At 47.6% G+C, this 15,213-nt stretch overlaps 1 protein-coding gene across 4 annotated transcripts in view; it reads right to left on the bottom strand.

Moving 5' to 3' along the window:
- Positions 1–470: 470 nt before the first annotated feature.
- TNFAIP1 (TNF alpha induced protein 1) overlaps positions 471–15,213 on the bottom strand; it is a 28,346-nt gene continuing 13,603 nt past the window's right edge. For all 4 annotated transcript variants that reach the window (XM_029612547.1, XM_029612546.1, XM_029612544.1 and 1 more), the window contains exons 4-7: positions 7,170–7,259; positions 7,007–7,059; positions 6,104–6,299; positions 471–4,707 (exon numbers count right to left, since the gene is read on the bottom strand). In XM_029612547.1, the coding sequence (XP_029468407.1) occupies positions 4,471–4,707; positions 6,104–6,299; positions 7,007–7,059; positions 7,170–7,259 (576 nt within the window). In that variant the 3' untranslated portion in view covers positions 471–4,470. The remainder of the gene's footprint in view (positions 4,708–6,103; positions 6,300–7,006; positions 7,060–7,169; positions 7,260–15,213) is intronic.

Consider the following 15,213-nt stretch of genomic DNA (forward strand, 5'->3'; position numbering starts at 1 on the left):
ACACTGAACACTGCAGGCACTGCCTCCAGCGCATGCAAATGCACCTCATGAATATTCACTGTGGCCATCCTGAAATCCCGACTGGCTTACGGCATTCAGAGACTGCAGTTGCCTACCTCGGCTTCAGGTGGCCAGGATGGTTAAAACGGGTCACGTGAAAACTGCCCATGACAAAACAGTCCTTAATGCGATGCATACCCTGAGCAGGTGCACTGAGGGGGTTCTTCCTGGGCGGAGGGTTTAGGAGATGGCGCTGCATATTCCAGGCTGCTGCTTGGTGCCAGTGCCACTCTGTACAGGAATCAGTGTCAGGGTGGACTTTACTGATACAAACTGCTGCTTTTCAGGGCAATACCAATCCCTCCTCTCCTGAAATAATACCCTCAGGCATGGATAGTCCCACTGTGACTTCTGAATATACAGATTTTTGTTTTTGCTCTAAGATATGATCTCCCGTTCTTCCATGTCTGATAATCCGAATTATAAAAAGGATTACAACTCAGAAGCTAGTGGAGTTTTTTTTTTTCTGTTTACATATAAATCTTTTGTGACAATAACCACAAGAACTATACTGAAACTTTAAAAAAAAAAACCATACAAGAATTAAAAAAAAAAAAAAAAAAGGAAACCCAGCCTCATGCTACACATATTGTCAAGATTTTGAAAAAAAGAAAAACGGAGGAGACTTTCTGGCCAAGGTCATCTGGACAGTACCAGACACATTTGGAAAACTCCTGCCACTTCAGGAAGTATTAAAGCAAACCCAGCCTGAGTCAGAAACCACAGCTGGCAGGGAGACACAGGATCAGCCAGAAGGGCTCAGTCAATATCAGGACGATACAGGGTAAAATGACTAGAAAGAATGTGAGGTGCGGCTGCACTGCCTTACAAGCACAGATAACAAGCAGCAACACTTGCCCTCCAGCAATTAAAGGATTTTATTACTCAGGTTATGCCGGAAATGTTTTTTTTTTTTACAGCTACTCCCCTGCACTGCTGAGCAACAGAAAGACCTCGCACAGAAAGAGATCCGATTGTTAAAGTAATACTGCAGCCTACACAAAGCAATCTAAAATTTACCAAAGGTCAGGGGGATGTACATGAGCAGTGGCAGATTTGATGCACGCAGCGTCAAAGGACGAAGAGAACAACATTGTCTTCAAAGCTCCTGTTCTAGAATGGCATTTCTCAAGCCAGTCTGGTTTTCAGGATAACCACACTGAATATGGAAGAGATGGAGGCAGTGCACACAGAGCTACCTTGAGAAATGCCTGTCCAGAATAGCTCTGGATTATTCTAATGTTGGCACAAGAATAATTATCCTAATGGACTGAGGGCAAGCATTACTACTAGCTGTGTGCCTTTTAAAATATTGCGCAGCAGCCTGAGAGCGCATCTTCAAAAGAGAACATTTGCCATGGGAGCAGGACACACATGCCTGGTTTCTGAAGCCTCCACAAGCTGCCAGAAGCAGGGAGCTTGCGGCACACCTTACAGTGCCACCTTTCACCCTGCTGCACACATACATCCAGAAAGCAACTGCAAGACACCAAAAGCCATGCACTATGCAACCCCTCCCATTTAGATCACATCATGCATTCGCAGAAATAAGTGGCAGGTTTTCATTTTGCCAATTGCTGAGTGGGTCCACCAAACCTAAGGCGAGGGAGGTTCTCCAGGCCAGATTTTAATCAGAATGAACCAAAAAACCCAAACAAACGGTAATGGCACAAATATATCCATTTCCAGGGCCATGTCTCCTAAGGAGCAGGGCTTTACTTTCATTATAGAGTACTGGCTTTGGAGCTTGAAGCCCTTCCAGGTGGGGGGAATACAAGTTGGGAAAAGGTGCAACTTACACCCTTAAGCTCCAATTTTCAAACGCCAGTGCATGCAAATCCCGGCAGATACGCACGTGGCCAGGCCGAGTGCATTTTCAAAAGGGCCCAGCCATGCACGTATCTGCTGGTACGTGCAGAAGCGCCAGCAGAACAAAAAGGGTCAGGCCAGGGGCGACCAGGACAGCGCTGGCTGGTGTGTAGAACTTACTGCTGCTCAAAGAAGCACGTAAGCTATTAAACCAAAAAAACGTAGAGGAGTTAGGGTGGGTTTAGGGGTCAGGGAAGAATGCTAGGTAGAGGGATAGAAAAGTTCCCTCCCAGTCTGCTCCTTAATTGGGACAGACTGGGAGGGAACTGGGAAAGACCTACTCGCATCACCACACGTATTTTTTTTTTTTTTTTAAATCGCCCCCCCCCTTGCGCGTGTGAAACGCCATCACCCACATGTGCACACGCAGATATTAAAATCGGGCGTGCATGTGCGCGCGGGAATCCTATTTTATAACACGTGCAAGGCGGCACATCCATGTGCACGTGCTTCTTTGAAAATCTACCCCTTAATGAATAGTAAAATTACCACCGAAGCTGATGGCACCTTATAGGCTCACTGATATATATTGAGGCTTCATCAGTCCTCCAAAGCTCATGCCTCAGATCAGTGCATCAAATGCTTGGTAGTTGAGATTCAAAACAAAAAAAAAAAGAAAAAGACATGCATCTAGGGTGTTAGAAATCCAAAGAAGCAACGTGCGATGGTGGGCGAGAAGCTGATGTGTAACGAGCGGGAGAGAGACCTGGGAGAGACAGTGCCTGAGGATGTCAAGGTAGCGAAGCAGTGTGACAAGGCAGTAGCTAAAGCCAGCAAAATGCTGGGCTGCACAGAGAGAGGCAGAACCAGCAGAAAAATGGAAGTGGTCATGCACTATACATGTCCTTGGTGAGGCCTCCCCTAGAGCGGTGTTCAGTTCTGGAGCCCGTATCTCAGAAAGGACAGAGAGGGGCTCAAGGCAATGCAGAGAAAGACAACTAAAACGGTGTGGGGTGTGCAAGAGGATCTAAAAATGTATCCACCCGAGGAGAGGAGAGCCTTAGGGGATATGCTCCAAACTTTTAAATAACTGCAAAGTATTAGCGAGGCACGAGAGGCAAACCGTTTGGAATGGAAAGTAAGGTCTGTTAGCAGGTGGCACGATACGAGACGCCAGTGTCAGAAAACAGTTTTTGCACAGAAGGTACGGTGGATGCCTGGAATTCAGGAAGGCATGGGCCTAATTCAATGGTAAGGAAGCACTGGGTAACTTGCACAGCCTGGATGGGCCATGGGTGTCCTTTTCTATGTTAATATGAGTCTCTAAGGAAGCCCCCAGACTCTTTGTCATGCTTGCTGCTACAGACTAACATGGCTTCCCCCTGGAAGTTATCACCACTACTAAATGAACACAAAGCTGAGGAAGGACTTTCTTCTTTTGGTTCTTTGTAAAGAAATGAGAGCAATTTTAATTACCCCTTTTAAAAGAATTTTTCTAGAGCAAACTGAGCTAAGCATTTTTCCACCAAGGGCCCCATTAGTGGCTCTTTCCCATATGAGGGGCAGGGGGTGTCTGGAGGGGGCCAGGCGGAGCCTCCCCACCGGGCTGAGTCACAGAATCAGTTTTTAAATCCCGAGGGATGAAGGCCAGAAATGACTTTCCAAGTCCCACTGTCTGACTAAAGCAGAACCTGAAAAGCTTAATTTTATCTTCCTGCCCCATGTAATAATTTTGAGAGGCACTGTTAGTGCTCCATGTCTACCTTTAAGCTGCCTGCCTGAAACGGCTGTGACTCTGTTAAGCCAAAGGCACTCAAACCTTACAAGTCCTTAGGAAACCCCTACACAGTGAGGGAGCCCTGGGCTTTAGGACATCCGCTCCAGGATGCATCGCTCAGCCTTTGAGACTTTTCACTTTAAGCAGCGTTTATCCCTCCCTCTTAGAAACGGATTTCTGCAATTCAGGCAGCGATGCACCTCCTCTTCTCCCAGCATCTTACGCAACTGGGAACAGATTTGTTCCACCAGCAGAGCAGCACTTTGCAGGCAGAGCCGGAAACACGGACCCTGGGACAGGGAGTCCATAGCACAGGGCTGGGTTAACTCGGCTCTCAAGCAGAACGGGAATGGATCTCTGAGCAGAAGGCTCAAGGCCAGCAGGGCTGCTTTCACATGGAAGAGACAGCATTAGTTTCACCTCAGAGACAGTCAGTCACTCTCTTCCCACACAAGGCAGCACATTTAGGAAGACGGAGGATGCAGAAGCCTAGTGTTGGCTGATTTCTGAAGAAACAGCTGGAGAAGTTCCGTGCTGTTGACTTCACTAATGAGCGTCTTTTTGTAACTGTTACAGATGGTCCTCCTGGGAGAAAACATGCACAGCACAGGCAACACAGATACCGTTCAATTTGCCTCGTACACGTCACCATCAGTCATGTTCTTGGCACAAGGCTTTGTATGTAGCTTTTGGTTTCACTAGAGAAACTCCATCAACATCAAACAGCATTCCTCTCTGTATGCACTTTTATAAAATGTGGATATTGTACTGTTAAAATACATATATATATATATAGGGGGAAAAAAAAAAGCTTCCACACTCCATCAGTCCCTGAAAGCCGAATGGTGGCCGAGCTGGCGGTCGTCATACGTGCTGTATCTTTTTACGTGGATCCGGCGCACTCGATCGCGCAGCTCAAAGCCCTCGTCGTCCTCGCTGTGGGATGCCTGGCTGCGGCTCCGGCTGGTGGCTTCCAGCAGCGAGTTATCCGGGATCCGGGGGGTTTCGTAAAGCAGAACATTCAGCGTTTCCTCATAGATACGAGCCTCTGGAAACTCAACCTACAGTACCGGAGAGAACAGGAAAGAATTCTGCATGTTTTATTGAATATTTCTAAGCTGTCTTTCTGAATATAGCCCAGGTGGCTTACAAATGTTACAGAGTAACAGCAATTATTTTATTGTGCAGAAAAACTACTTAAAGATCTGCTAGGCAAGGCCCCTTTAGCCTAGGAGTACTATACAAATACTGGAAACAGGAACACCATTTAGGGGCTGGTTCTGTGCTTTGGTAGTAGCCTGAAATGGAGGCAGAAGCAGAAACCTCCTGGGTGCCAGCTCACCCAAGCCCCTATAAACTGGCGCTTGTCGCAGGCTCAGACAGGACAGGCGGGGCCATCCCTGCTGCTGACTTTGACTGCACCCTGTCTCTACAGAAGAGAGGCAAGCATCTCCAGCTAAGTATCCTAGCACTATAACCTGTAGTGTCCAGCAGTGCTCGCTCTAACCAGGGAGACATTCATTCTAAAACCTGCAGCTTTACCTCCACTGGGATGCACTAGTAGCAGCAGCAGTATTCTGGGAATTCATGGTTTGCCACTTGTGTCACATATATGGTCAAAAATGTTTAAAAGCGGGTGGAGGCTGAGCCCATGGCGCAGCACAGGGCTGACTGGGACTGAGCACAGAGGGAGGGAAGGCAGCTGTCCCTACCATGAGGGACTGTCAGCCAGAGCGGTACCGAGGGATGGTCCAAGAGAAGATACTGCTCCAGTGCTCAGGGGCCAGAGAGGGTGCAAAAGGCTGACAATTGGATCAATGTATTTAAAAATCGATTAAAGTTTCTTAAAATGTATTTCAATTAAGGTGGATTTAAATATTTGTAAACCATGAAATATATGAATTTTTTTTTGACCCAAGAATCAATTCCTATTCCTCTGCACTTCCAGTTCAGTACCTTGAATCTTCATTTGCAACTCCACCGGGTTTTCTTTCCCCCCTATCTTCTAGTCGTCCCTGTCCCGCACCGCCCCATGTGCCTAGTCCACCAGCAATGGTTCTGGACTGGAGGCCAAGCACCAAGGCTCTTTCTGGAACTCACCTCTAAGGTGTCACCCTTCAGCAATGACCACAGCTTTCTTGTCCACCAACCCCTTACTCCCAGAGGAGCTGTGAACGCTGCCTTTGCGGCATCCCCAGCCCACCTTGGGAGAGGGACTGAACCAGGGACCACCCGCCAGGCCATTGAGCTGGCGGAAATAGATTTCAAAATATTAAAAAGGCCCCCCCATCGCCTGGGAAAGAATCTCAAGTGCCAGGCTGGCTGGTGGTCAGCCGGCTTCACAGGAAGCTTCAATGCTCAGCAATGAAGCACAGACATAACACCTCTGAGGGATGAAACCCGGCTCTGCAGAGGAGATGTGTGGAAAAGCCTGCTGCAGCCAGGGCCTCCCCATACCTTGGTTTGTTTCTTTTCGGTTGCGTACACGATGGAGGTACAGCAAACCTCGGCCAGTTTGCAGCCCTGGCCGTAAAACGACCAGCAGCAGATTTCATCCCCAATCACGTCCTTGATAAAGAGCACTCGGCCGTTGAAGCGTAGGGACAGCTTATCGAACAGCTCAATGTTCTTCAGCAAATTATCATCCGAGTTGCTAGAAAACAAGAGAAACAGAATGGTGGGTGGTCCGAGACCTACAAACTGCACACCCCATCAGATAGAGAGACAGACAGACAACCCAAAGCATATTCTAGATATAGAAGATGCTAGGCCACAATCTAGAAAGTTCCAAGAAAAACATTCTCCCAAGATAAGAACAGAGAAAAAGACTCAAGAAAATGAATGCAAATAAACCGAACCTATTATTTGGAGGCCACATGAACTATCAAGTGCTCCAGAAAACTATTCAACTGACCCAGCGTATAGAACACACATTAACCACCATCAAGCTTATTTTCACATTTACAAGGAAATCTTAGCAAGAACTTACTTCTATTACATCTCACTCCTCTGGTTCTACTCAATGTACCCAGCGCTGTACAAAACACACATGCATTATGGTTAGATGTGCCCCCAGACCTGGGTTGGAAGTAAGCTGGGTGATCTCATGAGCCTTCTTCCCTTTGCAAAGTAGGCTAAAAACAGCATTTGGAGGCTGCTGAGAATCCTTCCAGTGCTGTGCAAGCCTTCGGCGTCCTAAACGGTTCTAGAATGTAATCTCCTTCAACTCTCTTGGCATGAAACTCCTAGTCACTTCTTTCCAGGCTCTCCCATGATGCCAACATAGTAAGGCCTCAAGCCATAAGGCTGGTCCTATAATGTGCGGCACGGCTCACCCTCCTTGTGCCAGTCCAGACATACCTGGTATAGGAATACTTGTTATTGCTTCGGTTATACAGCAGCTTGACCACGGGCTATTAAGGGGATGAGGGGGGGAAAGAAAAAACAAAATGAGGCACAGGGTCAGCCGTGTTTTTTCTTTGCAGGTTTCAATGGGATCTAGAAGACATGCATCGGCTGGTACCTTGGCAGACGATTCGATCAGTTTCTCCTCTTCTTTCAGAGAGGTTACGATAGGGATGCTGCAGACTGGCTCACAGGACTCCTTTTTGTCCTGAAGAAATGAAGCAATGGCAGAAACACTCATTTGCTGGAATGGAATTAAAGTGCCTGGCATAACAATGTGAAATATTTCTGAGGAGGTGAAATCCCCCCCCCCCCCCCGCCAAAATCCCCCTGAGCCTGACAAGACTCATCCTTCAGGTGGAATAAAGCAAGAGGTCACTATGGCAACCAGGCCATCCTCCCTAGAGCAGAAGCAGAGAAAATATTCTAGAAGTTTGTCTTCAAGGGCTCCATTAATTAGAAAGACCAGATAGAATAGCATACAGAACACCTGCAAAGCATGCTACAACGGCCTTGGTTCTACCCTGGACAGTTCTCTAGTGCTCCTACAAACTAGCAGAAGAAAAATGGGTTTTGGAGGTCCACAGTGCATCAGGAATCCAGAAATTCAACTTCTTCCTTTTTTTTTTTTTTTTAAACTACTCAAAGATGTAGCTCATCATTTCATTGCTCATCAAAAAAATCCAATATTATAAAATGCAATGCGTTTCCTCCCCAGATGGCAGTTTAAAGTGAGAAATGCCTACTTACTTGTTAATTTCTTTTTCCATAATATAGACAGATGGATTCAGGACCAGTGGGTTATGCACCTCTACCAGCCGATGAAGACGGAGCAAACTGACGTCACAGTATACATAGTGCTGCAGTGACATCAACCTGTCTGTATTCTCTTCAAAAGCCAACTGTGGACAGACTAGCAAAAATGTGATTAAAACTAGATAACCATTTCTGTACTCAACCAACAGGAAACACTGAACTCAGGCAAAGAACGTATGAACACTAATCTACGAACTGGTTGAACACTTACCAGTAATCCCCGAAACATGTGGCCTCACAGGAGGACCATAACACAATCTTTTGGCAGCCAAGAGCGGGAAGCTGAATCCATCTGTCTATACTAAGAAAAAGGAAATTATCAGGAAATAGTAATTTCTCGTTTGTGAGCATCTAGACAGATGGATACAGGACCAGTGGGCTGTACCCAAGCTACTCCCAAATAGGATGGGAGGCTGCCCGCGGCCCAGTCACAACTACATGTGCAAAGGCTGCGTCCTCCCGGACCTGCACATCCAGACAATAATACCTGGAATAGGTATGTACGGAGGACCACGTTGCAGCTTGGCAAATGTCAACAGGAGACAACATTCTAATCTCCACCTATGACACTGCTGGAGCCCTAGTGGAATAACCCCTAACCTGAGAAGGCAATGTCAGTTCAGCGGCCACATACGAGGCCATGACTACCTCCTTACTCCAGTCAGCTATTGTAGCCTGCGAAGCCAGTTTGTCCTGTTTACCTCCACCATGAAAGGAAAAACAGGCGATCCGTCTTTTGGAAAGGTTTAGAAACCTCCAGATACCTCAAGACATGTTTCAACATCCAAGAGACACAACAGGCAATATTCCTCCACATCGCTTTCCTTCTCCAGAGATGGCAAGGACATAGACTGATTCAAGAGAAAATCTGAGACCACTTTAGTCGTGAAAGGAACAGTATGCAGCTGTATCACTTCTGGAGTCACCCGGCAAGACAAGGCCTGCAGCTTGGAAATTCGCCGCACAGAACATATCGCTACCAGAAACACCGTTTTCAAGGTTAGTAACCACAATGAAAGACCATGTCACGGTCGAAATGTAGGGCCCACCAAGAAATCCAAACACCAGATTAAGACTCCACAAAGGAACCTGTATCTGCAAGGGAGGAAGATGATGTTTTACTCCACTAAAGAAAGAGGCCACATCAGGATGAGACGATAATGGATTCACCATTCACTTGGCTCCTGAAACAGGCAGGAGTAGCTACCTATACCTTCAGGGAATTAAGGGCCAACCCTTTATTCAACCCATCCTGCAAAAATTCCAAAATGAGCAGGATCCTAACTGAACAAGGAAGCACTCCTCAATCTTCACACCAAACCTCAAACAGTCTCCAAACCCGCACATAGGCTAAGGAAGTGGATAACTTTGCCACCTTGCTACCAGCACGAATTACCGCAGTGGAATGTCCAAGCTTCAACAAGTGAGCCCTCTCAAGGCCATACCGTAAGACGAAATAGAGTTGGATCTTTGTGAAGGACAGGTCTCTGCTACAACAGATTTCTGTGCACCGGAAGAAGGAGGGGGGATTCTACCAGGAGTCTTCGCAAATCTGCTTTCCATGGTCTCCTAGGCTAATCTGGTGCCACCAAGTGCACCAGCCCCCTGTGATTTTCGACCCTCTGAACTATTCTGCCCAACATGGGCCACGGAGAAAGGCATACAGCAGCTTGTCCTCTGGCCAGACCTGCACAAGAGCATCGATACCCAAGTACTTCGCATCTCTTCTGCGACTGAAGGATCGAGGAACCTTTGCATTGTGAGAAGTCACCAGCAGGTCTAGAAACGGAAGGCCCCAGCGATTCGCTATCAGCTGAAATGCCTTGTTATACAATACTTATTCTGCTGGGTGCAGACTCTCCCTGCTGAGAAAGTCTGCTCTTACATTGTCTTTTCCTGCAATGTGAGAGGCCGAAATCTCCTGAAGATGCATTTCCGCCCATTCCATAAGTTGGTCTATCTCCTGCGATACCTGCTAGCTCTTGGTTCCTCCCTGCCGATCGATGTAAGCCACCGTTGTTGCATTGTCTGACATTCTGCGTTGTCCGACTTGTACTGCTTGACCTCACAGCCTGCCGCTGAACTGCAAGCACACCAACCGAACTGCCCGGGCTTTCAGCTGATTGATGTTCCAGAGAGACTCTTCAGTATTCCAGCGCTCTTTAGCCGTTAGTTCCTAATAGTTCCCCAACCCTGGAGGCTCGCATCTGTCATGAGTACCAAAGTCCAGCAATGTCAGGGAAACTCCCTTTCTCAGATGATCCACTTACAACCACCACTAGAGTTGAGAGCAGACTTCTATTGGTAGGTGGAGTCAAATTGAATAGTCCCGATATTGTGGGTTCCAATGAGACAGCAGAGAGCACTGAAGAGGACACATATGTGCCCTCGCCCACAGCACCACTTCCAGGGTTGCGCCATCAAACTGAGTACCTGTAGATAGGACCACACTGTCGGGCGTAGTGTTCACTAAGAGAAGCACCTATGACATCAACTTCTGAATATGAGCTTCTGGCAGGAAAACTTTGCCCTGCTTTGTGTTGAATAGAACACCACCCAGATACTCCAACGACTGAGATGGCTGAAGACTGCTCTAGGCTAGATTCACCACCCAACCGAGCACCTGCAACAGGGAGAACACCTTGAATGTCATCAGGCGGCTCTCTTACAGAGACTTGGCCTGAATCAACCAGTCATCCAATACAGGTATACTAGGATCCCATCCTCTCTCAACTCTACTGCCAGCATCACCATTACCTTGGAAAACATTCTGGGGACAGTAGCCAGACCAAAAGGCCTGAAACTGATAACGGCACACCCAACACTGTGAAACGCAGAAAACACTGGTGCTCCAATCGGATGGGAACATGGAGGTACACCTCGGACAGATTAAAGGAGGTCAGAAATTCCCAACTGAGAACCACCGATTGTCAATTTTAACAGCTGCTAAAAACCACCACATGGCTTCTTTTTATAAAATCTGGAAGCTCAACACTTCTAAGCAGTCTCCTTAACTTTTCCTGGTTTCCTTGAGCAAAGCCTTCTGTGGGAGTTGCCTTGTACCTTGAACCTAGTGTTTGCTGAATAGCAAGACTATATGGTTGCTCAGGTCCATTATATGTTTTTTCTTTTTACTGCACAGTGCTCGACAATTAGCCTACTTGTTCTGTTAATGTGGTATACATTATCATTTAGAGAACTCCATTGGGGGGAGGGAAATTGGGAACAGTGCATGTCATACCATTTATTAATTGGGTTTACTTATATAATGAAGTTGTGGTGACATCTTTGCATTTATAAGTCTTTGTGAAAACTCAATAAAATTCTAATTACAAAAAAAATAAAATAAATTACCGATTGCATGGCCATTATCACTAAGTGCAATGTTTCCCCCTTTGAGATCCAGGATAGGATGAAAGGAGCCCTCCTTCTCGGGCATAATGGAATATCGACCCGCATTTTCTTGATACATGGGCACCAGAACCACAGCCCTCAGACTGAGGAGCCTTGATAGTGTACACTCCACTGCCTGCTTTTTCTGCGAGGAGTGGCAGGGAGACACCATGAACACATCCCGAGAAACACTATGAAACTCAAGCGCATATCCTTCTCATATCACCTCCAGGACCCATTGATCAGATGTGATCTTGACACCCCCCCCCCCCCCCCCCCCCCATCGCCTGTTCCCAGGGGTGGGTCGGCAAACCTTCATTGGGAGGCTCGGGAGGTTCCATTACTCGAGCCTGCGCTTCACTTGGGCTGTCTTGGATGAAAGGACTGAGACCTACCAAAAGGCCAGGTCCTCTGAAATATTGTCCCTCTGTAGGGACAAACCCCCTTGGAACTCCTCATCACAACTCTGTAGGGACAAACTCCCTTGGAACCCCTCATCACAACCCCTCATCACAACTGCTTCTTATCCTCCAGCAACTGAGGAACCGAAGATTTGCCCCATTTACTGGCCAGCTTCTCCCCCAAACAAGAGCGAGCCTTTAAAAAGCAATTTCGTAAGATCAGCTTTGGAAGTTGCATCAGCTGACCAATTTCTCAGCCATAACATCGTCTGGATGCTATTACTGAAGCCACTCCGCTGGCCAAAGTGCAGAGCAAATCGCAGCCCTCATCTGCTAAAAAATGGAAGTGGTGGGTTCCATAACTGCCCTGGAAGACACTCCAGAGTCATCAAACACCTGAGAGAGAAGCAAATAAGAGCAAACCACCAGGGAACAACAGGAAGTTATCTGCAATGTCATCGTCACAGCTTCAAATGCTTGCTTAAGGACGGCCTCAATCCTCCTATCATGCACATCCTTCAAGGCTGCTCCTCCCTCCATGGGGACAGTCGTCAGTTTAGAGATGGCACAGACAAGCACATCCACTTCCAAAAAATTGCAGACACTCTCCTCGCCACCAGATCCAAGGAGTACAGGCCTTCCAAGGTCAGTTCCCCTTTAAAATTTGCCTCCAGGGCGTCCCATTCAAGATCAATCAATTCTTGAATGGCCTCTGAACAGGGGAAACAACAAGAGGACTCCTCAGGGACTCCCAGCATCTTCAACATCTGGGAAAGCAGGGTCAGCAATTCATCTCTACGAAAAAATTGCAACAGTCCTATACGGTATCAGTCCCGGAGGAATTTCCCCATCCTCCAGAGAGTCAGGATCTGCCTCATCATCATCAGTGCCCTCTGGATTCCTATCGGGAACACCTGCAGCTCAAGGTGTACTTCAATGCTTAAAACGTAGTACGAGAAGAGGGAGAGGCCACTGCCTGAGGATCTGACATGACAGGATTGGACGGGGCTGAGGACTGTACCTGAAGCAAAGATTGCAGTCCCTGATAAAATTTTATGCAAGAAAAGGCAGAAGAATCCATGCCATAACCAGGAGGCACCTGTGCAGTGCCCACTGAGCTGCCGTCCCCTGCTGAGGAACAAGTCAAGGGAGTTCCAAGGTCAGGCATCCCTCCCGACATGTCCTTAACCAGGCCATCATCAGGCTGGGAAGAACCAGGCTTAGTAAAATTGGAGGAAGATAATTCCCCCTGAGCCTCTAAGCAGTGGCACAAGTTAGAGGGCGCTCCAGGCTGATATGCCCGAATATGACAGGCAGCACAGGGGGAAAGCCACAGGCGCCATTAGTCCATCAATATGCTTAACAGGTGCCTGAAGGTGTGCGTCCAGCCAAGTTCCTGCAAAAAAAAATTTAGGAACACAAAATTTAAGTGTCTCAAGTCTGTGCACCATAAAACTAAGCGCACTGTCATCACGTCAGACCTGAGTGCACAACAGATATGTGCCAGAACGTGCGTACAGGCAGCGTGCCCAGAAGAAACCGGGCGCACGATTCGGCTGCACAGCCAGACATATTTGCGCAGCTGAATGCACAGAAAAAAAGCACGCAAAAACACCGCCTCGGCCTAGCAAGAAGCCCAACAGCGGGCTGCTCTACCCGCCAAGCTGCCCAGTTCCCCTAACCCCCACGGAAGCGGGAACAAACATCGGAACAGCGCGCCGAACACGGAGATCGGAGGAAGTCCTACAACAATCCCTCCACTCTGTCTCTGACTTAAAAAAAAACAAAAAAAAACACCCTTACCTGAGCTCAACCTTCCCGGCTGAGTTCAGAGATGGTCTCCGGCTGTAGGGGGAAAGAGGGCATACACCGTCACCACTGTGCTCGGTTTCCTGCACCCACTGCCTTTCTGCTGCATAATTCAGCTAAGTTCACGCCGGCCAAATAATCAGCTACTGGACCAAGGCACTCGCCTGAGGGACCATAGAAATCACCTCAGGAATTCTCAACTGGGGGAGGGACCATTAGGTATCACCGCATGAGAGCAGGGCAATTCAAATCGCCAATTAATTCTCCTCTAAATTTTGAAGCAATCCTCAGTAGGGAAATGCATGTCCACCATCTGCTGGAGACGGAGAATACTGGCAGGTTGATGTCACTACAGGGGTATATATACTGTGATGTCAGGCTTGCTCTGTCTCCATCTTCTGGTAGAGGTGCATAACCCATTGGCCCTGAATCCATCTGTCTAGATGCTAGGAAAATTTATCTTTTACCAAAAAAAAAAAAAAGAAAGGTTAATACAGCAGTACTGTCTACCTGTAGCAAAATCGACTACTGTTGCAAGGTGGAAGCCGAGACATAGATGAGAAATCAAGCCATCCCACCCTTTGCATCATTCTGAATGAAAATGACAGGTTAAGTTATAAACACAGTCTAGCTAACAGATTGGTTGGGCCTGAAGGTGAAGGTAGCAGCAGGATTTCTTGTTTCCCCTGCGACTTGTCAGAGGCCGGCAATGCCACAACCGTCACCCACTACATTCCTGGAACCCGGATAAAAGAGGCACTTGGTGAAAAACCCTTTTCAGAGAGGGCTGTGAAACTTTATATAATTACTGAGAAGCTGAGAGCTGCCCAACAGTTTGCGACTGCAATTGAAACAGATTTTTAAGAGAGCCAGCACACGAACTGAAAGCGCTGCATGGCTCAGACATCTGTCAGCCGAAGCTCTAGCCCCAGTTTCCAGCATCCCATGTCGGCTCTGTCTGTCTTTCTTACCAAGGGAGCTCCATTTGTTTAAAAATGGAAACACTATCACAGCTCCTTCCATGGGTTACTGACTTGTACACTGGTTCTACATTTTCCATATCCGAATACTTTATGTAACTACGATATCATAATTATATTGTCATTGCCTTTTGCAATGTGAATTACCAGTTTGTGTAGTGGGCAGGTCTCTAACAAAAGGAGTGGAAATACATACATAAAATAAAATCTCTTAAGGCTGCCTCAGTGGTAAGTGCAGCGCACCACAAGTTCTGCTCCTTCGGACAGCAGTGTCCAGGGATGCTCAGTCCCAGAGGGAGGCGGGAGTGCCAGACATTGCTCAACATTCACCCCTACTGGCTGGACACGGGGGCACACATACCGGGTTCTTGAGGGAGCAGCAGTCTGTGGGCCCCCTCCCCAGGCAAGGACAATCACTGCAAAGGCTAAGCTAAGGAGGGGAGGGGGTGCTTTATGGGTATAAAATAAGGGTAGTCTGTTGCCTATCACTGCACCCAACTGGAGATGCCACAGCCAAGGTTCAAAAACTCTTCTTGGCCCAAAAAGATGTTGCAGGTGTTGGGGGCAGGGTCCAGACCAAGACACTGCAGTCCAAAGCTAACTCGTGTTTTTAGATCCTGTACCAGTGTTTCGGGAGGGAAAGGAAAGAGTGGCTGGATGGAATGGAAAAAAGCAGAAAGAGGTGAAGACAGAGCTTGGAAGGAGGCGGGGGGGGGGGGGGGGGGGGGGGGGAAGGCGGAAAGAGAAAATAAGCAAAAGAAAA

Source organism: Rhinatrema bivittatum, chromosome 8 (assembly GCF_901001135.1).
Source record: "Rhinatrema bivittatum chromosome 8, aRhiBiv1.1, whole genome shotgun sequence".
NCBI classification, from domain to species: domain Eukaryota; kingdom Metazoa; phylum Chordata; class Amphibia; order Gymnophiona; family Rhinatrematidae; genus Rhinatrema; species Rhinatrema bivittatum.